At 45.6% G+C, this 26767-nt stretch overlaps 2 protein-coding genes across 3 annotated transcripts; one reads left to right on the top strand and one right to left on the bottom strand.

Annotated features, from left to right (window-relative positions):
- Nucleotides 1–7871: 7871 nt before the first annotated feature.
- LOC136535424 (protein FREE1-like) lies at nucleotides 7872–18546 on the top strand. 2 transcript variants are annotated; one of them, XM_066527691.1, is made up of 11 exons: nucleotides 7872–8723; nucleotides 9721–9807; nucleotides 9891–10022; nucleotides 10143–10289; nucleotides 10613–10678; nucleotides 10764–10874; nucleotides 11640–11729; nucleotides 12224–12257; nucleotides 12347–12420; nucleotides 16517–16945; nucleotides 17179–18546. In XM_066527691.1, exons 1-11 carry the CDS (start codon nucleotides 8007–8009, stop codon nucleotides 17767–17769), a joined length of 2478 nt encoding a protein of 825 aa, XP_066383788.1. In that variant the 5' UTR covers nucleotides 7872–8006; the 3' UTR covers nucleotides 17770–18546. The 2 variants fall into 2 exon arrangements, with proteins under 2 accessions (XP_066383788.1, XP_066383787.1); XM_066527690.1 differs by lacking the exons at nucleotides 16517–16945; nucleotides 17179–18546 and adding an exon at nucleotides 12522–12947.
- Nucleotides 18547–18684: 138 nt separating this feature from the next.
- LOC136535425 (probable hexosyltransferase MUCI70) lies at nucleotides 18685–22372 on the bottom strand. Its single transcript, XM_066527692.1, has 7 exons — nucleotides 22174–22372; nucleotides 21900–22076; nucleotides 21220–21291; nucleotides 20949–21136; nucleotides 19740–20155; nucleotides 19482–19666; nucleotides 18685–19351 (listed from the first exon to the last, which is right to left on the bottom strand). Exons 1-7 carry the CDS (start codon nucleotides 22190–22192, stop codon nucleotides 18984–18986), a joined length of 1425 nt encoding a protein of 474 aa, XP_066383789.1. The 5' UTR covers nucleotides 22193–22372; the 3' UTR covers nucleotides 18685–18983.
- Between the last annotated feature and the right edge of the window lie 4395 nt (nucleotides 22373–26767).

Genomic DNA, 26767 nt, shown 5'->3' with positions numbered 1-26767 from the left:
CTGAAGCGCCCCACCGAGCTGAGCCGCGATGACCACGCTGCCCCTTGCGCGCTGTGCTTTTTCTCGCCGTGGCTGCGCTCCCATCATTGGCCACCGCGCACGTAGGCGCACGTGAGCCACTGCCGTACCCCCTGTCCTTCCGTGCGCCGAGCCTACGCTACGGTGCACCGCATCACCGCTTCTTCCCCGCTCCCGTCTCCGTCGGCCGGCGCACCCCCTCCCCTGCCGTAGGCACGTTCGCTCCAACATCGCTGCACGCGCAAGCTTCTCGGTCTGTGCTGGGCCTGCTGCTCCACGACCGTCACAGCTGTTGCCGCGCTGCTCCATCTTCGGTGCCACTGCCCCGCAGCACCTGCCAAGGCCACACATCGCCAGCTGATTCACCCGCGCCTCCTCCGCCGATGCCACGTCGTGCGGAGCGGGCCGCCGTGCGCCACCTCCGGTGCAGCGAGGCTGCTGCCATGCCATGGTCTCTGCTCGAGCCACTGCCACGCTGCGCGCAAGCGGCCGGGACATTGCACCCTACCCCGGTACGTGTAGGGTATAGCTGGGGGTTGCACTGTGTCTGCCGGTGCCGTGTAATCGCCCTCACCAGTCACCGCCTGCTGCGGGACGCACAAGGGCTGGGCGCCACCAGCGACAGTGGCCGAGCAAATGCAAGCCTTTGCTACCGGGCTAGGGCCAGGTACGGGTGGGGCCGACGCCACCGGTGGCCACCCCTCCCCTCTCGCTGGAATCGATCTCGCCCTGCGCTCCTCTGCTCTACGGCCACCGTGGTGCGTGGTCTGGATGCCTAGCACCGCCTCTGGCCGTGCCGCGGCCGCCTTGGGGTCACAGAGGGACCCGCGCTGGGAGTCGTCCATTCCGTCGTCGCCGTGGCGCTCTTCCCTGATGGACCGGCCGTCGGTGAGGCCAGACACGCGTTCCTCTGCTCTGCTCATGAAAAGGTAGAAGAAGGATCTTAATGTGAATAGACACGATACAGGGTTCTTAGTGCGATGTATGTGACTCTCATAAATAGTGATTTCGTACCGCGGGTTAAATTGAGGAAAGATCAGGGGCCGATTCGCAATAATGCCACACCACCTGCCCGTGCTGGGCCGGCCTGCCTTGGCCGCATGGGCTAGCTGGTGGGCCGCTCGTGTCGAGCGCTGGGCCGGCCTATGGCCACCGTGTCTGGGCCGCCTGCGCGCCACGCTGGGACGGCTTGTGTCGCCTGTGCTGGGCCACGCGCAGCTGCTTCCACGTGGGCCGTCTGCGTCGCTGCCCGCGCCTGGGCCGCCGGTCTCCACTGGACTATGTTTCGCGTTGGGCCGGGATCAGTGACGCCGACCTTTTTAATTTGTAGAGCAGTTCCTAATTTAGCTTACAAGGTAAATTGTAAATTTGAAATAAAATTGTGTATGTGTTCAAAGGTGATGAAACCAATTTTGTTAGGCTCCTAAAATCATGATCTACCTATTAGTATATTTTGATCACATAGTTTGATAATACTTTTGGAAGCTATATAATTAATTTAAGGTACTTAATATTATAAAATATAAACTTGTAGGAATTTCCATGATAAATTTGTAATATTGTTGAATCTAAAACTTGTACAGTAGGCTTCTAGCAATATTAACTGCTCACTGTATTTTTTTGTAGCTCTAGAATAATTAGTTGCTAGATAGATAATGATGCCTTATTTCGAATAAATATTAAATTGATAGGATAAAATAAAGAAATAACTTGGGTTTATATAACTAAAATAATTGTTGGAAAATAACGTCTTATTCAACAACATAGATACGTAGACCAGCGTTAGAGCTATCTCGTTAGCTTGTGAGGCGTGATCGGATTTTTAAGCATTTCGGTCGTCGTTGATTATTTACATCTATGTATTTGCATCAATGCATATCATATAGGTACGATGATAGGTCAACGGATCAATTGAAGGATGATTGGGAATCCAAAGATGGTGTAATGGTATTCTCTTCAGGAGATAATGCAATGGGCTTTCTATCTAGATGATTGTGGATGATCTGAAGATGTAGATACTAACTTTTTAATATATATCTTACCCAGGCAAGCCCCGGTGCACAACCCCTACTTTTCTGTAGTTTAAATTATATTTGTGCATTAAGTTTTAAGGAGTTGAATGAAACCCACTTGCATATATATCTTTATCCTATGAGTCTTACTAGTATGACATGATTGTGTAGAATGCTATGCTACAGGACTCCGGTAGAAGTCGAGTGATGGCTGTCACTCGCGAGAGATAGGAAATATATTAATGTATTATTATTGGAAAATATAAATGGTGGAAAAGAAAAATGGTGACCGGGCAGAGATATGGTTTGGGTATTGGTGGGTATAAGAGGTTGTGTCGCCATGGATGCGGGGCACAGCTTGGTTACACTGCTTTTCTTGTCTGTGTCGGTTAAGGACCGATCGTTGCATAAGCCATCGAGGCAAGTCACAGACTTATTATCCCAAGCATATACTTGGGTATAGGCGCTTGAAAGACTTGTTGCTCTCTTATCGTGGGTTCTGGCTCTTTCCAGACCAACTGTTAGGGTTTTATTTTGGTGGAGGAGGTCCTTGCATCGCACTGGGTCCAGGACTCAGGGGCGGGAGCTTGGAGTCCTAGTTTGGACGGGGACCTAGGACCCTAGGACAGGAGGGTGACGGGTTGGTCCTGCTTGTGCCTTGGGCACAAGCGGGGCATGTGTTTTCGGGGTACCCAACTGTGGGCATTGATTCGCGAATCGCCGGGCAATTCGGTACGGCTTGTCTTATGCCTAGCACCGTAGTAAGAACTGAAAGATGGAAAAAGAAAATCTGAATGCTTACCACCTGCTTGAAAGTAGCATAGGTGCTTACATAGAATGGTTAGTTAATGAACCAATGCGGCTGTTAATAAAAATCGAATATAAGGACGCACGCTTAGTAATGCTTCCTGCAAATATAATAACCCACAAGCCAGATAGCCTTGCATATCCTTCGAGTCTTTTTTTCCCTCCTGTCGGGTAAGTCTTGCTGAGTACAATTGAGTACTCAGGGTTTTATTTCCTCCTGTTGCAGGTGACAGGTGGATGCTAGAGCACAGGGTCGGCGGCGGCACAGGGCCCTCAGGCCTAGCAGGATGACTGCTCAATGACCTAGAGCTACTTCTCGTCAGCATAGAGGAACCACCCACGTTTATGCTGGCCGAGCGCGATGGAAACTGGCGACGGGCGATGCTGGAGGAGATGAAGGCGATCGAGGAAAACGAGACTTGGGAGCTCGTCGATCCACCTCCAGGATGTCGTCTGATTGGACTGAAGTGGGTGTATAAGGTCAAGTAGGACGAGCTCGACGCCATTGTCAAACACAAGGTGCGCCTCATCGCCCGAGGCTTTGTCCAGCGTGAGGGCATCGACTTCGAGGAAGTCTTTGCGCCAGTAGCGTGCATGGAGTCTGTCCATTTGTTACTAGCCTTGGCAGCAGCAAAGGACTAGCGCGTCCATCACCTGGACGTAAAATCGGCCTTCCTCAACGGCCAGCTGGCGGAGACAGTCTTCGTCAGGCAACCTCCAGGTTTCGCCGTCAAGGGAGCGGAGTACAGGGTGCTCCGACTGCGTAAGGCACTCTACGGGCTACAGCAGGCCCCACGAGCGTGGAACGCCAAGCTTGATGCCACGCTGGGTGAGCTTGGGTTCACGAGGTGCTAAATCGAGCACGCGCTCTACACATGGCGACGGGAGAAGGAGGAGCTCGTTGTCGGCGTGTATGTGGATGACCTGATCATCACCGGCGCACGTGCAGAGGACAACGACAGCTTCAAGTGCGAGATGGCGGCTCGTTTTCGAATGAGCGATCTCGGCGCACTCTCCTACTACCTCGGCATCGAGGTGAGACAAGGGAAGGAGACACTCACGCTCGGTCAGAGCGCGTACGCCTCTAAGCTGTTGGAGCGGAGCGGCATGGCTGAGTGCATGCCATGCGTGACTCCGATGGAGGAGCGGCTAAAGCTGATGAGGGCCAGCACCGCGGCGAAGTTGGATGCAACACTCTACCGGAGCATCGTCGACGGTCTGCGCTACCTAGTCCACATGAGACCGAACATTGCGTTCGTCATAGGCTACGTCAGCCTCTTCATGGAGGATCCTCGAGAGGATCACTGGGCTGCGGTGAAGCGGCTGTTGCGCTACGTCAAGGGGACGGTGGATCAAGGTATCGTCTTCCCAAGACAGGCAGAAGCAGGCTGTAGCTCACTGTGTTTAGCGATGCAGACATGACGGGGGACATCAACGGACGACGGAGCACCTATGGCGTGCTCGTCTTCCTCGGGTCGGCTCCAATTTTATGGTTGTCGCTGAAATAGAAGGTGGTGGCGCTGTCTACGTGCGAGGCAGAATACGTAGCGGTGGCCACAGCGGCGTGCCAAGTTATGTGGCTGCGCCGGCTGCTGGGCGAGCTGACCGGTGCGGAAGCTCACCCACCAGCACTGATTGTGGACAACCAGCCCGCCATTGCCCTCGCGAAGAATCCGGTTCTCCACGACCGGAGTAAGTACATCGACGTGAAGTTTCACTTCCTCAGGGACTGTGTCGATGGAGGGCAGATCATTATCGAGTTCGTCAAAACTGGTCGACAACTCGCGGACGTCCTCACCAAGCTGCTCGGCCGTCTTCGACTCACGGAGCTGAAGAAGATGATCGGCATGGAGAGGGTTCAAGGGTAGCTGAAGGATTGGGGGAAGAATTGTTAGATAATGTTCTCCATCTCTTGCGTCAATGTGCAGCAGGTGAAGGCGACGCCGAAACTATAGCAGCTGCAGGGGCAGGCGTCGAACGGCTCACCTGCCGCACTGTAGCCACAGCAGAGGTAGGCGCCAAAGTCAGCCCTGCTGTCACATCTAGTAGCTGTACCAGTATGACAGCTGTACTAGGACTAGATGGATAGAGTTGTATATATAGTTTGCCACTGCAACTCAATAAAGAGCGAGCTCAGATTTATCATCTCCGATACGGAGCTCTGGCAAACGCTGGTGTCTCTGCTGTGTGTGTATGCTCTGTTCTTCCTCCCTTCTTCTACCTCTAGCCATAGTGTGTGGTCGACAATGACAGTTCATGGTCGGCATTGCTAGTATGTGCTCGGCAATAGTAATGAGTGGTCGGATATCTCCGTACCGGAGATCAAGGGGCTAACAACCTTCCTTTCCATTTCTTTCCCAAGATCCATCGCCTTTGGCACTTTGTCTTATTACTTGTAGTTTAGCTGGTACTAAGGGACAGTACTTGCTGTACCACACTCATTCAGAGTTTAGTTTTACAACTCTATATATAATAACTCAACATTATATTGACAGAGATATCATGGATAGATGAGTTCATAGATAGTTACTAGTGTGTAAGCATTAAAACTTTGAGGTCGAGTTGCTGTCTGATGACCCTCCATATGCCGACTGGAATCAAAAGCATGCAAAGTTCTGAAACCACTTCACTCTGTCGACAGATCATTGCACCTAGATATCGCAGCATAAAATTTACTCGTAATCCCATCTCATCATCACCGACGCATTGACCCAACCAAACGGATCACATTGGCCATCTTTATCTATCCAATCCATGTTCCAATGCAGAGATATTTCGCAGGAAGTAATCTTCTTTATCACACTCGGCGGCGCTTTTTCTGCAGTATTCGGATTTCAGAGCATGGCCTAGCTAGCTGCAGCTGCAGTGCAAATATATATAGGAGATGATGAGTCAAAAGCGTGGCAAAGCACTTGGGGATTTCTGCAGGACCAGGTGTAGTGGTTGCCTTGATAAAAATGTGCATATTCTATCTCGTTTCTTTAGCTCTGTGTGATGTCTGAAACTTTGGCCTCATCTTTGTGCAAGATATTTCCACCTATCCCAGAACCTAATAAATTCACCTTTGTCCTGACCTTTGTTTTAAAATTCATCTATCTGTTTCCGAAACAAACACTAAGGCTTGTTCTGATCCCCCAATCATCTGCCAAAATCCAAGCCAGGCCAAACCGAAGCGAGCCTTCGAGATGTTTGCGAAAAAATATGTGAATTAATCAACATCGTTTTCAGGGAAGTTAGCTGCAAATGTCGTCACCTGATCATTAAGAAACACCTTGAGGCTTTTGACCTTGCCGTGCATTTACTTTTATCGAGGCACAAAAGGCCTGCAAGCATTCTAGATTTGTTGTAATGAATAATGGGCAAGATATGTTTGTATGTGCCGACCATAGGATGTCTACTTGTAAAGAAGAAGCACCAGCCACATCACTACTCTCTCAGCCCCTATGGAAAGTGACAAACATGTACATCATCAGCTGCTGCACAGCTGCAAATAGAACACAGCAATGAGAAATAAAATATTAGCAACTAACTGTAGAGAGTGATCCAGCACAGCATGTGTTATTTTTTTTTCTGAAAACATTCAGATGGAGGAGGATCAAATGAAGTGAAGATGCAGGCTGCAGCCGGACAGACATGGTCTTTCAGCAAAGCTACTTAACAGTCTTCAGAGTTCTGACATCAACAAGGTACATACCAACATTTGTTTTTTCATTAAGGAAAGCAATTTGCTTAGATGAATCACCATGCCTACAATATAACTATGCATCGCCTAACTGATACACACACACCTACTAAAAATAAACTGAGCAGCTTGCTACAATCACATAATAATTGGTGTAAACAATATAAGCAGCTGTTGGTATCGTATTACTACCCGGTCCAGATGTATGTGTTTGATGCTCTGATTGGTGATTTCTTTCTCCTTTTCATTGGACAGTGCAGTGTTCATCTTGCCATGTGCTGACATAGGATTAAGTCGATTACCAGCTTTTGTCTAACCATGATGGTTACCGACTAGTTTAATATCTTATCGCCTGCCGAATGAAGAAAGCAACTCCCTCAGCAATAGTGCAAGTTGCCTCTTTCGGCAATCACGTCGTGTTGAAAGTTAGGGTGTATGCATTTGGACAGGGTTTGGTTGGGCTTTCCTCATCAGCCTTGCATCAAGTTTGCTTTTGCTTGCATTTGCCTAGAAATTTCCAGCGAAGTTTGTGTTGCCTTCAATGTCTGTTATTTGAATATGCTTGTGTTCAGAGCCGATCGACATGCATGGAACTAATAATCCCGATACAATGCATGAATGACCTCTCTTACCTAGACCAATGGTTTCATTTCTTGGTTATGTTGCTGAATCTGACATAGCTGCATATGTAATGTAAGCCCCTCATGCCAGCCAGCCAGCTGCAGATTGTATTTGAGCCCTGTGTAACTGTGCAGCAAAGGAGAGCACTTGCACTTGCAGAGCAGGTGGCAGAGATAGAAAACATGCATGGGTGCGGCAATGCGTTGTGGTTGCAGTTTGTGTGTTTGGTGAGCAAATGGAAGCTGCAGCTTGTGTGTTTGTTGAGGGAAAGAGAGCATTGCATTTTCAGGCCCCTTTAGAATGCCGGAAAAAAATCTTGAATCCTGTGTTTTCCCGTGAAATTAAATTGATTTCTGTGAAATTTCTATAAAAATCATGTAAAAACTTCACAGGGAAAATGTAGGATTCATGAATTTTTCCAGCATTCCAAATGCCTATTTCAGTGGTAATTTCAGTCTATCTTCTGTATCTAAAACAAGTATTAAATTAAATAATACAACCAACCAGTCGACCAGAGCAACATTTTTCACCAGATTACTTCAAGCCTGAAACTGTCATTAGCATCAGTTTGCTGAACACTGTCATGCTAATCAGAGGCAACCGATCCCTGATCCAAATAATTCATTCCAGTCCCAGCCACATGAACACAATTTATTCTCACATGCACACTGGAAAGGCCCGTATCCGCAAGTACTTCAGCTGTGGAGGTCCATTTCGCAAAATCGCGCCACTACCAACCACCGGTCGTCTCGTCTCCTTCCTCCTCTGCTTCCTCCTCCTGTCTCGTCTCCGACGACCTCGTCGCCTCCGCCCTCGGCCAGCCCCGCCTCACCCACTCCCCGATCCGAACCCTCCCTTCGACGGCGATGCATCCCTCCGGCACGGGGGACTACGCCCCCTACTACCCTCCTTACCCCTCCCCGGCCGCGCCGCCTCCCGCCGCCTACCCGCCGGTGTCCACCCCGGCTTCCGCACCTCCTTCCGCCGCCTACCCGTCGGTGTCCGCCCCGGCTTCCGCGCCCCCGTACTCGTCGTACCCCGCTGACTTCACCCCCGCACCGACGTACCCCGCGTACTCGCCCGCCGACCTCTCCCACTACGCGCCGCCGCCGCCGCAGCCGTACTACCCCTACGAGCCGGCGCCGCCGCTCCCGCACAACCCGGTGCCCTCGCCGTACCCGTCGCTGGATCGGGCGGGGAGCTACGGCTACGGATCCGGCCCTGGCTCCGGGTACGGCCAGGAGCTGTACCCGCCCAAGCCGGCGGGCGCGGGCGTGGGCGGGGGCGGTTGGTCCGACGACGGGGCGTACGCGTACGACGGTGGCGACGCGCCGGAGCCGTACGGGGCCAGGGGCACCGCACCGAGGTCGGGCTCGGGATCCGCACTGTTTGATGACTACGGGAGGTCCATTGGCTCAGCTGCCGATAGGGGTGGTGGCCGCGGGAGTAGTGCGGCCAGCCCCAAGGTGGTGAGAGCCGTGCCCAAGGCAGAGACGTCAGAGGACGTCAGGGGTGGGGTGCAGAAGTTCAGGGTCAAGCTGCTGCCGGAAGGGTCTGGGAGCCCCATGGATGTGCTCTGCCAGGTACTCTGCTTGCTATGAAGCTGCAGAACGAGATGAATTTTGTGAACATTGTCATGGATGAGCTTCGTACTCCATTGCTGGTGGCTTAGCATTTAGTGTGCTAACTATAAAATTGATCCATTCATCAGTGTGCTAACAGATTGCATTTCATAGTTGTGCATTGCTTACTGGCTTAGCATCGTCTATTCTGAGCTGGCTTCAGTTTAATTGCAAGTTTTAAAACAGAGGAGGTGACTGGGACCAGTAAATGTACTTCATCAAGTAACCAGTAGCCAGTAGTGGGTACATTTGTAGTGGCTAAATGTGAAATAAACGGTTTATTGTAGAACTTTGGCTTATTGGTGAGCGCAAAGGCCAAGTCAAGCTGTTTAGTTTACTGATAATTAACTGAATGATATGCTGAGGAAGTTCGGGGCATCATCTTTTTGATGTTTGTATAGCTTACACACTATAAAAAGTAACGGTCATTTCTTTTTTACAGAAGTTAAACAGCAAGAACCTTGCAAGGATACTAATGTTGGTGTTTGAAATATGTTGTGAATGAAATGGTAGTTAAATCAGTTGGTTTGTGAATGGAGTTGTAGCATAGTTAGCATCACAAAGTTAGATGAAAATTATAAATTATTGAGCTCATAACTGTGCAGGTTATTCAACACAAAATGAAGAAAACCAAAGATCTCAGCTATTGGAATTGTGCCGTTAGAGCGTTCAATAGTTCGAATGAAATCATTAAGTTAGAAAGTATTTTTGCCTAATTAACATATGGTTGTGAATTTGCACCTGACTGAAAATGGACAGGCTGGGACTGGACTGTTGTTGCCAAAACGTTCACATTTAAAATTACTAAATAATGGTTTCCAATACCTGTAAATGTTTGCATTGAACTCCTGTTTAAGGAAGGGGTGTTAATAATGTTATGTTGTTATACTTGGCATGTCATGACTTGGTATGGTCCAGCAGTCATTAATCAATACTTTTCTGCTTGTGCCTTATGCAGGTTGGTTTGGATGGAATTCGGATGCTTGATCCCAACACTGGTAGGACACTAAGAATATATCCCCTTGAAACTGTAACTAGATGGGATGTAAGTAACTCGTCCTTATGGCACCTTTGTAACTTGTCAGAATTCTAGTATTTCTTTTGTTGATCTTATGGTCTCTGTATCAGGTATTAGATTCCTCTATCTTTGCCTTTTGGTCCAAGAGTTCAGTGGATGTTGAAGCAAAAAGAATAAGGCTGAAATCAAACAGCTATACATCCAACACCATTCTTGACACTGTCACAGCTGCGACTGTGCAGGTTTGACATCTGTGTTATCAACGTATTTTTAATCATCCAATAGTTTTTATAATTTGTATTGTTGCACTATATGTGGCTTGCCCAAAATGATTGATGTCTGTTAGCTTCTTTGGACTGCAGTTCAAGGAGATGGGTGGAAGCAGCATTTCAAGAAGTAGAGCAATTGCTGATGCAGCCAAGCCTGCTGAGCAGCAAAATGAGAGGAGGAAAATTTTCCTTGATTGGAGGAATTTAATGAAGCCTATGAATGAGGAGAAAGATCACTGGGTAATTAGTCTCTCCATTTGCTTCTTGCTATCAGTTCAAACCTGTAATTTCTGCATAATTTGCAAAGCTATATTCAAATTGAGCTCAATGTTTGTTTGCCTCTGTTGCTAATTTGCTATTAGTTTGATTGCATTGTTGGTTTTGTGTTTGTTCGATAGCATCATAGTGGAGCCTGCCTTCAATACTATTGTCTGCATTCTGCTTTTGATTTCATACTTATCATGTCACATGCAATATGTGTTTGCCCGTTTCCTGATTCTTGATTTGTTCATCGACTCACTTTTTTCTAATCAGATACTTGTTTTCTCCTTTCTTTCTTTCAGGTCCCAGATGAAGCTGTCAGCAAGTGCACAGCATGCGCAGCAGATTTCAGTGCTTTCAACCGCAGGGTAAGAACAGTTATATATTGATCTGTTCTGCTGATGATATCACCTTGCATTTTTTTTTAATTTGGCAAACCTATTATATTTTCAGCATCACTGTCGAAACTGTGGTGATGTTTTCTGCGATAAGTGCACCCAGGGAAGAACTCCTCTGAATACAGATGCTGATGCTCAACCAGTTCGAGTTTGTGACAGATGCATGGTAATATTTTCTTTTTCAATCCTTTGCCATTGCGTACCTCTGCTCTTATTTATGTTATGTTAATTATTATTTAGTGCTTTGCTTTATTTTTTATTGAGCTTAGAGAGCTCAAGGCAGAGGCAGAGGAAGACCGAAGTTGACTTGGGTAGAGGCAATAAAAGGAGACTTGAAAGGATGGAATATACCCAAAGACTTGGCCTTAGATAGGAGTGCTTGGAAAACAGCTATTCACGTGCCTAAACCTTGATTGCTTCTGCTGGGTTTCAACTCTAGTCTACCCCAACTTGTTTGGGACTTAAAGGCTTTGTTGTTGTTGTTGTTGTAGAGAGCTCAAGGCATAAACACTGAAATACCAAACATGCCACTTGGATAATACAGCCTATACCGTTAATTTATAAGTTGGGCCCAAGATATTTGTATTTGAATAACCACTATATGTTGAGTTTGACATTTTATTGCTCCTTTGAGGCACGGAAGCTTTATTGTTCATTCATTTCTTTTCTCTACAAGGAGCTACTGGTTTCTTCGTACTGCACTGTTGGGAAATAAACGAGGGAGTTAGTTTACGCAATTAGTGCATTTTCTTGTAAAAAAAAACTGCAGATTTGCACTGATTGGTGGGTTTCTTTTCATCCAATAAAACCCTGTTGTTTTGTCAAGTCTTTAATGGCCTGGTCTGTTTGGAGTGGCCTACGTGGACAACCTGAACATACAATTTCCAATGAGTTATACTAATTTTCATATCATGCCTTCCTGTTTTCAAAGGCTGAAGTAACGCAAAGACTTAACAATGCAAGGGAAGTGACGAATCGACCTATTGTTCAGAGCCATGAGGATCTTGCCAAAAAGCTCCAGGTTTGTTAGTTCCTCAGATTCTTTTGAGCATTGTTGTCCTGTATAGTTCTATTGAACTGATAGCCCTTTCTAGTTCACTTTCAAGGGATAATATTTTGGTTACGACAGCTGCCCAAATTTATTTTATTAAGCGCATGAGACCAGATTATCCTGGGGCGCTAATGTATTGAAAAAAAAAATGCTTGACACCACCTTTACTGAAATTCTTTAGGCTATTGCCATAGTAACTTAGTAAGTGACAAGTGGAGCAGACATCACCCACGGGTCTGTTTCACTTTCACTGTCCTTTTTATTGCATACAGTCTCCTTCGGTCCTGTATGTGTAGTGTGTAGATGTTTGTTAAATGGTGAACATAACTTCTTAATACATACTCCCTCCATCGATTTTGAACTAATTACATTGTCCTAAATGCCATGTATTTAAAGATGAAGGGAGTATCTAACTTCCACATTTGAATATATGCTGACTGAGGATGTTATGTGGTTTTTAACAGGAAGCCATGGATATAAATAAAAGGTCATCTTCAGGCGAGTGGATTCATCTCTGCAATCCATACCAGAGATGCTCCCCGTTGTGCTATTTAACAATATAAAATGTGCTGTTTTATCCTTGACAGGGACAAGGTCTTCGGATGTTTCTGGCAAGCGAATGCGGGAGGTCGCGTGCCCAATCTGCACGGTCCATCTTCAGGTCAAGTTTTGCAACCATACACTTATTCCGAATTCCGATGCCTAGTGCACCGATTGACAATCCACATCTTAACATGGCACAACAAATTTGCTTTGATCCAGGTTGAAGTCCCAACTTCTGGTTCGGAGACAATAGAATGCGGCGTATGTCAGCACCCTTTCCTTGTCAGTGCCCGTTGAACTGAGTTCAGCTTCAGCCGTCATGCGGTGGTGGAGTCATATCAGATTCATAAGCGAAAAGTCAGCCCTGTTCAATCGAGCTTGATGCTGAATGCCGAATGCGGCTATCCCTGTCTGTACCCTATTCTGCACGGAGTCTGTCGCAGCACTGTGTATATGGATGAGTTGAGTCGTTTGCAAATTTGTTAGTACAGTTGTAAGTTGTTTTGAGAAGCAAGCAGGGGTGATCACATGTAATCGTTTGCGCTGTGTTTGTATTGCCACCATCAACTTTGCTTCTGTTACATGAGAAAAATTTGTGTAGCGATCGATAATTGGTAGCGTCCGTCATCACGGGACAGCTATAGCCCATGAGTCTTTTTGGTTCCTCGGAATTGGGCTGAATTGGACCCACTTTCTAAGCCGGCTTCCACATGAATAAGAGGGAATTGAGCCCACTTGGATCAGGAGAATATGCTTGCTTGGGACAGAACACACAGAACCCATGCGTGCAGTGTGTGCTTTCGATTGATTCCTAGTAGAATCTAAGCTCCCGTTTGGTATGCGTCGATTGATTCCTAGTAGAATCTATCATCTGTGTACTCTTACTGTAGCAAGAACTGTTTTTATCGCTTTTCATAAACAAAATCAATTAAGAGCCGATGAAACTGCTATTTTTAGCTTCACCAACTCGAGCTCCTTTACATATTGTAGTCGGAGCTAGGGCTAGAACTAGAAGAGTCGTGCCAAACATACCATAGGTATAATCTAGTACTATGTCAGATGCGATGACTTTCCCTATAACAAGGCATATGTTGTATTGTAGTTTATGTAAGCTTTTTGGCAGATAAATAAATTGGAGAAAATTCGTTATTTCATACTAAAAATAACTGTTTCTTATTTAGCGATGAAAAATTTTCCCTATCCTACATGGTACTGGGCCTATTTTTTTGTGCCTAATAGTTTTTTAGCTAACACTGATACGTAGTAGTAGCAAGCCGAAGAGCCCATTTTGCCCTTAATGTCTGGTTCACTAGCTTGAGCTCTCAACCACAACGGGATAGGTAGGATTTTCTTGTTACACGTTGATATTGTAGGATTTTGCTTGTTGCACATATTTTTGTATTGATCATTTGAATTTATGATGTATTAGCTTGTGTGTAACTGAAACATGGGTAATACGACCCGGATCAATCTGATGGCATAAAAGGTTAACACTAGAAAAGTCATCTTTTAAGTGTCAAATGAGAAATTTTCTGGACAAATAGTGGCCAACAGTCGCATCTTCCTAATTTTATTCATCACAAATCCCATCTCCAGTTTTTTCTTCCCTTACCATAGGAGAACACGCATCTTGAGGCAAATCCAACGGCCGAGAGTCGTCCTCTGGCCTCTGGGAGGCGATTTCGAGCTCCACCGAGGATTCCACGAGAAGTCTCCATTCTCTCCCCCGCTGTTGCGGTTGGGGTGCTGGCCTGCTGCCTTTCCTCCTCCTCGACCTCGAAGCATCCATCCATCCAGTCCACCTCCTCTCGCTCGCTCTCCAGTGCCACGGAGGGAAGCGTGGCCGAGGGGAAGAAGAGGATGGAGGCGGCGTGGACCGGTGCGGTGAATCGAGCCACCGACATGGCCGACTCCGCCAAGCGCTTCCTCCTCTCCTTCCGCCGCCCGCCGACGCCGACGCCGCCGCCGTGTCCGGTCGCCGACCCCAATCCCGTAAGCGAACCCACACCTTCTCTGTCTTCTCGCAGTTCAAAGCCTACGCCGTAGAGGCAGGACTCTGTCCCATTCGCGTTGCGGTGGATGAGGATGCCGGCCGGTCTAGTTTGAGCGTGCCTGTAATGCCAAAAGCCTAAAGCTTTCCCCTTTTTTTCGATCGATGTAGGGTTTTGCGGAAGCTGTGGCCTATTTGTTGCGATTATGTACCAAGTTTTTGGTTTTTTTTTGGCAGCCACATTAGGAACAGGAGGGCAATGAACTGCGCCATTTTCAGACTGTTGTGTTGTGTGCTACTAGTGTCCTAGCGAGTTACTCCTACAGTAGTTTGCTGTGCCATCAGTTGCATTTAAACGTTAATTAATGTAGGGTTTTGTTGGGGGCCGAGGCACATCTGTTGCGTTTGTTTATCTGCATCATATGAGCCCCATCGCCAAGGTTTTGGATTTCTTTTTCTTTTTCTTTTTGGCAGTCACATTAGGAGGGAAAATCAGCGCCATTTTCTGACTGTTGTGTCCTAGCATCCTAGTGAGTTTGTTTGCATTGAAAGGCCGGTATGTTGTGTTTGGAAATATGAGCTAGGGCGGATCGTTATGTACAGATAGAAAACTTCACGGATATACCGGTCTAACTATGTATGTCACATAACAATTGTGTTTTAATAAGCCCTCCTAACAAGATGAACATCCTCTCTAATGTCACATAGCAAGATGTATGTACATCATAGGTTTGGTTGGGCCCTTCACGAAATAAGCCCTCCTAACATCATCTCTAATGTCTAGATGGAATTGATCATTTGCTACACAACATCCAGGTTGAAAACCTTAATACCTTGAACATCTTGCTCATGTGACGACGGTTCTTGATGATCAACACCTTGTACTGTTTCTAGTGGATGTAGCTCTGAATCTCCTAGTTCTTCTTGTTCTTCAGATTCAGCAACAGCAACATTACCGCTTTCACGAGTACTTGGCCCCAAGTTGCTTCCACTTGCGGAATTTGTACTAGGAAAAAAGCTTTTCAAATCTGCAAAACCAATTAACAATTCAATTGATTTCACCAATCAGAGATCAATCTCTATCTATTTAATTGACAAACAATTTGCAATGGATTAATGACAGTAACTAGTTTCTTATACCGTTTCTGGCTCAATGGAGTTGGAGCTGTCGGCCTCCTCGCCGTCGCCGTGTTAGACGTATCACCGGCTTCAGTTTCATCTCTTCCCCCAATGGCTTCATCTCCTCCCCCATCCATCAGCGGCTACTGCTGCAGTGCTGCCTCGGCCGCCTGGGCGGAGTGCAGGGCCGCCCGCCGCCGCTCGCTCCTCGCTGGCCGTTGGCGTAGAGACTAGGGACAGGGAGCACGGCTTGCCGGCTTGGAGGAGTTGGAGCGCCGCCGCCTCGCCGCCAGTTGAGGCTTGGAGCGCCGCCGCCGAGCACAGCACAGCGGAGCCGCGGAGGGGAAGTTCCGATTTGGAGTGCTCTCTGCCTCTCGTGCGTGTGCTTAGACCTAAGGGCCAAAATGGGCCATGCCTCAAACGGCCAGACGGCCCAACACAGCAGGGCGGTACCTTTCTTCAACCTTCCGTCATCGCATCATCGCCGCATCGGACCTGCGCCTGCGCTCACACTTTGACGAACGCCGTCGCCGGTTGGAGAACAGGGGTACTAGTGGTGCTCACCGGAGGGGACCTAGGGCGGCTGCCCAAGCTCGCCCTATAGGTCGGTCCGCCTCTGGCTGCGCTGAGTGTTACACAGCAAACAGCATAGACAGTTTCTTCCCTGAGCAATGAGGCTGCATGACTGCGCTAGGTAACCTGTGATACAGATGTTTTTTTTTGGTTTGTAATTCATGTTTTATTCAATCAGAAGTTTATCAGAATTTAACCATGGTCAATTAATTTGTGCCAGTAGTTAAGAAGGACACGTGATAGATTGTTTCTGTTTCTTTCATATAAACAGATACTGGGATAGACAAGTGTGGTGTTCTAATTCCTAAAATACATGTGCAAAATGGAATGTCTAGTGTTGCACCAGCAAGAAGGCAACAAGTGGTGCTTTTCTTCTCATGCGCCCTTAATGACTTTTCTATTCGCGACATGCTTTTGGGTCAGGGGACAGGGGTAAACTTGATGTTCAATTATGGGTTTCTGCTTTTGATTTTGTTTGGCATTTCCTTTGGAGCCTCTGATTCATATACCTTCCATTCTTTATTTACTTCAGGTACAGATCTTGAAGCGTTTGCAGCGACAAGCGTTTTATGACATTATGCAGTTGAGGGAGAGACAAGAGAAAGTTGAAAGAGTGATCTCGTTGTTCAAAGCTACCAAAGTTGGTCCATTCGCAGAAGAAAGCACTCGGGTCAAGGGTGTTATCAATGTTGCTGGCTCGCTCCCAAGAGATATCTCAGAAACAGAATCTGGTATCAGTTCACGGTTTGTGTTTGAGGCTCCCGTCAGGAAGAAGGACTCCCTCTTTGTTGAGCTCAGCACTGATCATAGATGCATGGCTCAAGAAAATGATAAAATTGAGACCCCTTTTGCGCTGTCAAAGTTGATGTACCTGTCGAATATCAATGACTCATTTTCTGTTGCTGCTGTACCAAAAGGAGCAAGATGTAAAGATTTTTCAACAGACCAAAATATCCGGGAGGTAATTTCTTTAGACAAGCAGTGATGCCTTTAATACTACTACTCCCTCCATTCCAAATTATAAGACGTTTTGACTTTTCTAGATACATTGATTTTACTATGTATCTAGACATAGTGTATATCTAAGTACATAGCAAAAACTACGTTTCTAAAAAAGTCAAAATATCTTATAATTTGGAATGGAGGGAGTACCATTTTGCCTTCTAATGTGTAAGGTAACAGTTTGCTTGACAGGAACATTGGCTGGCCAGTTTGCGTTCTTCGTTGAGGCCACCTTTGCTGAGTAAAAGTCACAGTTATGGTGGTGGCCTAATACTGAGATCGAAGGACTTAGCTGTTTCTCTTGCGGAGCTGATTTCAGTTGCCGGGAGGCCAGTAAACGATGGTGAAGCCAGCAGAGTTTATACAGAGTTTGGGCAAATCTCGTACCAGTTCCCAGATGACATAAAGTTGACCCTGTCTGCTGCTTTGCATGGACCCAGTGTAATTCCTCGGAAGAGGAAACCAACTGCTGGAGGTTGTGTTGATCTTGAACTGGAAGTTGATGAGGACACTAGAATCGGGGCCTGGATTGAGTTCAACAAGAAGCCAAACTCACGTTTACTGAGATGGGCCGTAACACTATCAGATACACCGCAGGGTGACCTTGGATGGGGCGTGAGCTTGCGTAGAGGCACTGAGGCCAAACCACAACTGTTTCAGGTGGAGGGATTTCTGAACCTGCATCTGGGGAAGACTGCTGCCGTGCAGCCTGGCATCGTGTTCAATGTGGATGGGAGGAGGTGCAGACCTGGTCTTGTATTCCACTCGAGTTGGTCCTTGTGAGTCTAGTGAAGGAACTTTTGGTAGATCAGAGAATGCTGCTGGAATTGTCAGGTGGAAAGAACAATTCATTGAGAAGCACATGGTGCGTTGCACCGATTATTTTGACGTGTTATAACTTGTAATTGTAGATTTGATATCCCTTTACCTTCGCGGAGAGTTTTCTAGATATGATGAACCATGATGGGGCATGAGCTTGTGAAGAGGCACTGAGGCCAAACAGCAACTGTTTCAGTCAAACGTGGATGTGACTTGTGAGGAGGTGCAGACCTGGTCCTGTATTCCTTCCACTCGAGTTGGCCCTTGTGATTCTGGTGTAGGAACTTTTGGTAGATCAGAGAATGCTGATGGAATTGTATCAGGTGGAAGGAAAGTGATTCATCTAGAAGAAGCGCATGATGCGTTGGCGCTGATTAATTTCAGGTGCTATAACTTCTAATTGTTGTTTTGATATCCCTATACCAGATCTGATGAACCATGAATCTTCTATGGTGAACAATATTTTTATGGCACCTACATAAATGAGTGTAAATGAATCCCCAGTGTTAAAATTGCAATGTGAAATGTTGTTGACTGGACGTATGATTTCATCACCACAAACAAGAATTCGATCTGTTACATTCCACGGTTCTTTTGCAAATTCAACGATTTTGCACAGAACTGGAAGCAACAAAGCTTAAGCGTTATCCTACAGTACTCGCAATGTTCAGCTGCAATAGAAATATACAGCAAATTACATACTCTCGTCTGATTGAGCCAAAGGAAAACGTAGAGGAAAAATCTGTGACGAGGTTCTTTATACATCAAGGATCGAGTTCCACAGTGCTAACAGGGACATCTGCAGGATACGGCCATTCCGATCGTCGGCGGACGGCCGGAGCCGTGTCCGAGTCCGACTACTGATGAAAAATTATGTACTCTGCCACTTCTGTTCTCTTATACTTATGTTGAATTGCAATGTGAAATGTTAATGATTAGTCATATGGTTTCATCCCTACAAAATGAATCCGTTGATTACGTTCCTCCGTTCTTTTGCACAGAACTGGAAGCAACATACTCCAAGCATTAGCCTACAGTACACCCTGTGTTCAGTTGCAACAGAATCTACAGGAATTACATGATCTCATCTGATTAAGCGAGCGGCAAAAGAAAAAATAAAAAATAAGTGTTCTACTTTGTACAACCATGAAAGAATCAGAGACCACAAATTTTACATCCTAGCCAGCTGATGAAGTTCTTTTTACAGCAGGGAGTTCCACAGAGCTGAGATTTGCGGGATACGGAGTCCATAGCCCTAATCCTCCTCTACTCTCCTTCAGTCCCTTCTTCACAATCTCATCGATTGTTTTGGCCCATTCGACTTTAGATGAGTGTTCTCTTGTGTGTCTGTGCAAGATGAACAGCGAATTGTATTCACAGTTGGGGAACATGAAGAACTTAAGAGCGTCTCCGAGCCTATGCACCACGTAGCCAAAGCTGATCTGATCACGTGGTGTGAAAAGATTGACCTCGTTGAACCAGAGGCAGCTGAATAGATCGGTCATCGTTGTGTGTTCCCGGATCAGCACTGCTCCCTCCGGCACATCTGCAAGTTATAATCGGATTATTAAGCACTGTGGATTGGTGGAAGTGGAACAATGGATTCTGAAAGTATTGATGTTAAGCAACGAGCAACAGTTGTGTAGAATGTTGTGGGCATATGTGATTTCACTCACCACTAGGCATCTTTTTCTTTGGGCTCCAAGGTTCCATCCCCTCATAATAGTACATCTTCATCTGAAGATCAACCAAAGGACGAGCATACCGCTTCCGTCGTTTGATTGCATCACCCTCTTCATAGATGCTCCTATGATGCTTATGGACAGCTACTGCAAATGTGTATTTTCCACGCCAGAGATATCTGCAAAGAATTTCCATTTTAGATCATCGATAAAGCAATATGATGTGTCTGAGGTTCCAGATAGAAAGCCAACCTCTCAAGAATAAGCAGTGGATCAACTATGAGCTCCATTTTCCCATCAATCCAAATGCTATACCAAGCTTGAGGAAATAGCCTGTGCGTTAAAATCTTTGGTATTTTTCCATTCCTTCTGGGTTCGTCAAATGGGAGGCGATGTACCGTTATAAGTCGCCATATACCAACCCATTTTCCTCCAGCATTGTCAACCTTGACGGTTGTATTCTTTTCAATAAAATCAAGAGATACTTCATCTACCACCATTAGGAAGCAGAACAGTTTCTGAGACCGACGACTAATATTTGATGGCTGATGGGGAATGTCATAACCATCAAAAATACCAGAGGCAACCACAAATTTGCATTTCTGTATGTACTTGACATCAATGATATCCATATCCGCACCGCTATTTTTCATAAATCCACAGTGCACCTGGGCATATCACAGGCCAAACACTTGTAGGTTCAGAGGCTTAACGATAAAGCATCATAACTTAAGATTCAGAAAATGAGGAAAATGAAAAGACCGTAATAAGGTACCGTTTAGAGGGAAAAAGTGCACTGTTCTTTTGAAACAATGATGAAATTGTAGGTCATATCTTTTTATTGTATGCCCAAAGCAGACAAGCACTAGAAAACTACACTAACTGGTCACCGACATTATAACTCCAGTGTAGATTCTAGTGACTGATCCTCATCATCTATGGACCTCGAAAAATATTAAGCTGATGATTGGTCCAATGCATAGATTGTCCATAATAAGTTCTATGCTGTAGCAAGCAATTTCTGTCAAGTAGGGTAAGAAAGTTTCAGGTATTTTGATCACAAGGATGTTTCCAAGACAATTCGCACATTGTGTGCACTTCACCGATGTAGTTTGCAAGACACCACAAATGGAAAACAAATGCAAGGTGAAAACATCAAAACACATGGATGCAGAATGTAGTTCTCCCCATTGCACAAAAAAAAAAAAATCCTAGTGAAGGTATAGTAAAAGGGGTTACTCCTTCATTTGCCTTATGTGCAGTTTGATACCAGACCCATTCATTTAGCATTCAACAAAATCTGGAAATGCTTCAGTGCCAAATGCCCTAATCTACAAAAGGAGAATCTAACTGATCGTTGAACTAACTGCCACTAAATGAAAAGCTATAGCACAGAAATTAAGAACCAAGTGTGCAAGCAAGTTTAAATTTTACAAGCACACATTAAAGGCAAGTAGTTACCTTCATGGTAGAATTCAGTTTAAAGCTCTCCTCCCTCTGTTTCCAGTTTTGACGTCCTCCAAACAGCGGTGAAGGATCTTTATCCTGTTTGTCAATAGTTATATAGGATAGCTTCTTTACGATTGTGTTGGGAGTCCTCTTTGGGATGGCAACAGCATTTGGATCATCCGCAACAGGTATCGGGCAGCCTGTAGATCGAACTAACCAATGTGAGGCTACGAAGCAGTCACAATTTGGCCACCAAAAGAATTTTTTATGGCACAAGTCTTACGGTGGAGCGGTTTCGATGAGAGCCCCATCGAGTCCAACACAGAGAGAACTTTATTGTCTTTTTTGCAAAGGGCTGCAGAGATACAAGGCACGCCAAAGTATGTAATGATAATTGATAAGACAAAGTACCACTGTTATGATAATCAGTCTATGGAAGACCAGAAGGTATTTAAATTCAGAGTAAATAGTCTGAAGAAAATAATATTCAGAAGATCTAGCACTGAAACAGCATCACAAATTCATAATAGAGATTAAATAAAGTATTAGAAGAACATATAATTATCGTGTGCATGAGCAAGTAAGAAGTGATGAACATTAGCTATAACTGACAAGAAAGACATCTTAATGCACGATTGCATACTGAATGTGAAAGGAGACGTGAGATAACCAACAGAATTAGTAGTTATCAGATACTGTTTCCATTCCTTGTCGGTGAAGAATGTGGATAGGATAACCGGCCCGTCCTGTTACTACTTGAGTTACTAACTTCCAAAGCAATGTAAGCAGGCAAGCCTCTGCTACTGCTCTACCGATGCATCATCAAGCCCAGGGCATTTGCACACTGCAAAGACGAAGCTGGGCAGCCATAGTGACAGTATTCTGCCAGCAGAACAGGGAAGGGCATTGCGGTGGGTCTATGGATAGCAGCGAGGGAAGCCGCGGGGGACCAAACTGGCTGACCTGAGAGGAACGCGACGGGGGAGCTGCAGGGCCGGAGGTGGAAGGCGAGTGCGACGAGGCCGAGCATGGCCCAGGCGATGGCCGACACGAGCACCAGCCGCGCGGCGCCCCTGTGGGACACCACCCGCATCGCCGCCGCGTCCGCCTTCGACGCCGCCTCCGTGATGATGCCGCCGCCTGTGGCGGAACCGAACCGTCAGATCCGAACAGGGAGAGCGAGCGCAGCGCCAATTGGCTGGATCGCATCGGGTCGGTCCGCGGGTCCGGTGCCTACCTCTGCTTCGCCTCGCCATTCCTCCGCCGCCGCGGCCGCCGTGCTCCCGTGCGAGGCGAGGGCTTGGGTGACGTCAGGCCTACGCCTTACGGGATGGTTGGGGACGGCACTGACAGTCTGTGACTGTGTGAGCGAAAACAAAACGAATCAAACATCAAATCCATCTGGAGATGGATTCTGATATTTTGTTTAGGATTCTCGCATATACTATTGAAATATACGTGTGGGCATGTTTCAATTTGAAGTCAGGTGAATCGACTTTGTCTATCTTTAGAAATCAAATTGAATGACTGATTGTTTTTTTTTCTGTGGGAATGGTCAAAGTCCTTTACGGTTGAGCAGAAGGTCTCGGTTCCAAAACAGATATAATATAACATTTTGATATCATTTTCATATTGAGAGATTAGTATGCTATTAGTGGTAGACTGTAGAAGACTAAGTGGGTGCTTTCCGGTAAAAGAAAACATGGTAAATTACAATTATAAAAGGTAGGAGTAGTTCCACACAAGTTTCATAAAAAGAACTATAAAGATATATTAGAGGCAATTTTTGTTAGCAGACACCGCCCTTTGATGAAATTGACTGTTCGTCACCGCTATTTTGTGTGTTTGCCGAGTACCATTGCAAAAACCGGTTATTTTGCTCCTGGACACCGCACACATTAGAATATGATTTTCGGTGGGAGAGAGAAAGACGCTTTCAGTCAAATATATTCTAAACAAGTGAGTGCACAGTTATATGAAAAAGCACATGCAATACAAGAATTTAAACTAGGCCGGTCATGTTTAGACCTTGGTTGAGCTTATTCACAATGGCAAACATAATCATCTTAATCAACTTATTAGCCAAGCCCTTATATGAATACAACTCTATATGGCAAGTCAACTTAGACGACATCAACCTTACCATGCGCCAAGAAAAAGATCACTCGGTTAAGCACGTTAGAATAAAGAGGAACCAGGTTGACGTTGATTTCACACCTCTTTTCTGTATCACAAAGGAGTACACCTATGCTAATGGTTCACACAAAAAGAGGGCTAACAAGCTTACTCAACAAGGAACTGAGTTTGACATATTGCCAAAAGTTCACCATGATGCACGAAGTAAGCTTGACCTCCTGCGCTTTGTTCTTTTCTCAATTAGAACTACACAAAGATGAGCTTAAAATCAACAAGAGTTAGAGTTTGGGCATAAGAATTATACTCACTTACTTGGCATTTTCTTAAATCAATGTGGTGCAACCCCATGTGCATCCAAATCCATGCCAAGTCTCCAAACTCCCCCGTTTGGATCCATGGAATTGAATTTATTTTAATAATCATAATTTGGACACATATTAATTAAACTAATATGGTTGTATATGGATTACATTTGTATATTATTGTTAGTTATACGAGAGAGATACTTATGTGTTGCATTTCTACCGAAGGGAGCGAGTTGAAGAGCATGTTATAAGTTGCAAAGTAAAAACATAGCATGGTGATCTATAGAATCAATTTCCATCTCCCGCCCTATGAATTTGAGATAGGCTTATACGTGAACTTTGGAATGTGGTGGAATATCAAATTTCAAGCCAAATAGCCTAGTTTATTAAGTAGATTTTAATTCCTCTAAATGAAAGGGTCCAAACGGACCCTAAGAGACATTGTAAGGACCAACTGATGCTAGAGTGGGGGTGAATAGCCAATTAAAGATCTTGCAAGGCACAATACAACTAGGCACACGCATTAGTAACAAAGGTGAGCCCTAATAACAATTAGTTGCACCTAGTCTAGCAAGCCAAGCAAGCACTCATACACAAATCTAGTGAAGAAGGTAAAGCAACTAGCTACTCACTAAAATAACTAACAAGCTAGGAGCAGAAGCAACAAGAGGAGCTACTAAGCTAAGACTAGCACAAGCAACTACACGAACTAAGGTACAAGAGCTAAACAACTACACTAACAAAGACTAAAGAGTACACAAAGTAAAGAACAAGTGTAGAATGAACAAACCGTGGGAAGAAGATGACCCGAAATATATCCTGAGGTTCTTCGGTGACTTGCCGGTCACCTACGTCCTCGTTGAGTTATGTCAAAGGATCGCCACTCCTCTACTAGCTCAAAGGTCCCTCAAGCTCGGCTCCGATGTGAGCGTTAGTGTATGAGCTGGCTAGATCAAGAGGTACACCAACAACCCCGATTCCACTAGAGTCGCTATTTGCCTTTATCAGCGAGGATGCATGAGCACAAGATCTACTCACAAATCCTTCTTTGAAGCCCCTGCACATTCTCCAAGCAGTGCTTGACAAAGTCTGCTGCCTCTAACCCATCTAGGTGGCGACATTCACCAAGAGTAACAAGAGTCTCGCATCATCAACAATTACTAGTGCCAACTCTCAAAGCAAATGCACCAGATCAAGTCTCGGTCTCACTAAAAATGCAATCTCAACTATGCTTATGTGAATGGAGTGTGTTCTTGAGCTCTAGTTAGTGTGTATCAGTTAGAAGTGCCAAGAGAGCCCAAAAGCCCGAGCACACACTCTATTTATAAGCCCCACTATACCAATTTTTTGCATTGAAATCATGTAAACCGGAGAGTCTAATGGCTTTTCAAACTAGTCGTTGCACTGTTGATCACTTTGGTGATCTCTCTAGTAAAGCACCAGAGTCCAGGTGCATGTTATCATCCAAAATAGCAATAAAGAACTTCTCTAAAGTCACTTTCTAGTGCAAAAAAGAACCTATCTAGAGTCACTCTTTGGTGCACACCGAGCGTAGAGCTTTGGTGACTTCAGAAATCTATGTAGTACCATTTTTCATCTCCTAGATCACTTTGGTGCCCATCGAGGAGTTCTGGTGATGCACAGTTATATGAAAAGCACATGCAATACAAGAATTTAAACTAGGCTTGTCATGTTTAGACCTTGGTTGAGCTTATTCACAATGGCAAACATCATCATCTTAATCAAGTTAGCCAAGCCCCTATATGAATACAATTCTATATGGAAAGTCAACTTAGATGACATCAACCTTACCACACGCACCAAGCAAAGATCACACGGTCAAGAACGTTAGAATAAAGATGAACCAGGTTGAGGTTGATTTCACACCTCTTTTCTGTATCACAACGGAGTACACCTATGCTAGTGGTTCACACAAAAAGAGGGCTAACAAGTTTACTCAACAAGGAACCGAGTTTGACATATTGCCAAAGGTTCACCATGAAACAGGAAGTAAGTTTGAGCTCCTCAGCTTTGTTCGTTTCTCAAATAGAACTACACAAAGATAAGCTTAACCATGTTTTGCAATAAGTAGAAAGTTGGTGTCTTTTCGAGTGTCAAAAAACTTGCCAGCAAGTTGAGTATTCAACGAAGCTACAACGTTGAACCTAAGTCCCTGAAAAATGGACCCTATCAACTCAAGTGCATTTTCACATGACTTCTCCGTCCTTCGGCAAAAGGAACTTCACAGACATCTTGGGCGGCTGCACCAACATTGCCTTTGCCAAAACTTTGGCACGAGGGGCTTCCTCGGCACCTTCAGCATCTACACCACACCGCCTCTGCCAAAACTTTGGCATGAGGGTATTCGTCGACACCTTCAGCGTCTACACCTACATCGCCTTCGCCAAACACCTTTGTAGTACGACCATCGACAAACCAAAATAACTTGCCTTCGTCAACACGTCGACACGAGGGGCTTTGTCGACACCTTCGGCATCTACACCAACATCGCCTCCACCAAACACCTTTGCTAGAGGGTCTTCGCAAACATCTTCTGTGAACCACAATGACATGCCTCCACCAACACTTTGGCAGGAGGGGCTTCGCCAACATCTTCGGCGGACCTCTACGACTCGCCTTCGCCAACACTTCAGCAAGAGGGCCTTCGCCATCATCTTCACCCACTACAACGGCTCGAGAGCCTTCGTCGACACCTTCGGCATCAATGCCCATGATGAATTACCTCCATCGCCGAGCTCGAGGGGCTACACCGACTCTATCGACACCGAGGTCCATTACACTTTCGTCAACCACTTTGGCTCGAGGTCATATGTATGAAAATATTTTTATATGTATTTTCTGATTTTGGTGGTGTTAAAAGTTTTTTCTCGTGTCTTGTGTAATGTAGGCAACTGGTACATTGGAAGCCATATCCTGGTGCATGGCTTGAGACAGATGGCCATTAAGATCGGGATGGAGTAATTGGGGTGTACCTAGCATTCTAGTGAGGGGAGCGGAAAACAGATGAAAACAGGCTAAGCTGTATGGGGACAAGGTGACAAGTTGTATGGAACATTCCCCTAAACCCTGACACTTCCAAGTTATGAGCCTCATTTTAGCAGTTCCCCTGATCTATGATTTCTATCAATGGCTCACCTTTTGCTCCATCTTTGTCTTCCATCTCCTATATTCTCTAGCTGCCTTTTCTTCTCCTCCTTACCACCACATCACTTGCATTCTTGTGTTAGTTAGTGTTCCTCAGTTTGCAAGGTGCAGAGCTTAGCCTAAAACTAGAAGGATGGACATGTCTCTTGATGCGTATGCACTAAGTGTACTTGTACTTGATTTGTACTCTGTTGCTTTTGTTCTATTATACTGAGTGAATTATAC

The sequence above is a fragment of the Miscanthus floridulus genome, unplaced genomic scaffold (assembly GCF_019320115.1).
Source record: "Miscanthus floridulus cultivar M001 unplaced genomic scaffold, ASM1932011v1 os_2779_1_2, whole genome shotgun sequence".
NCBI lineage: Eukaryota > Viridiplantae > Streptophyta > Magnoliopsida > Poales > Poaceae > Miscanthus > Miscanthus floridulus.
Note: the sequence above shows the minus strand (reverse complement) of the source record. Positions and strands in the feature narration are given on the sequence as shown.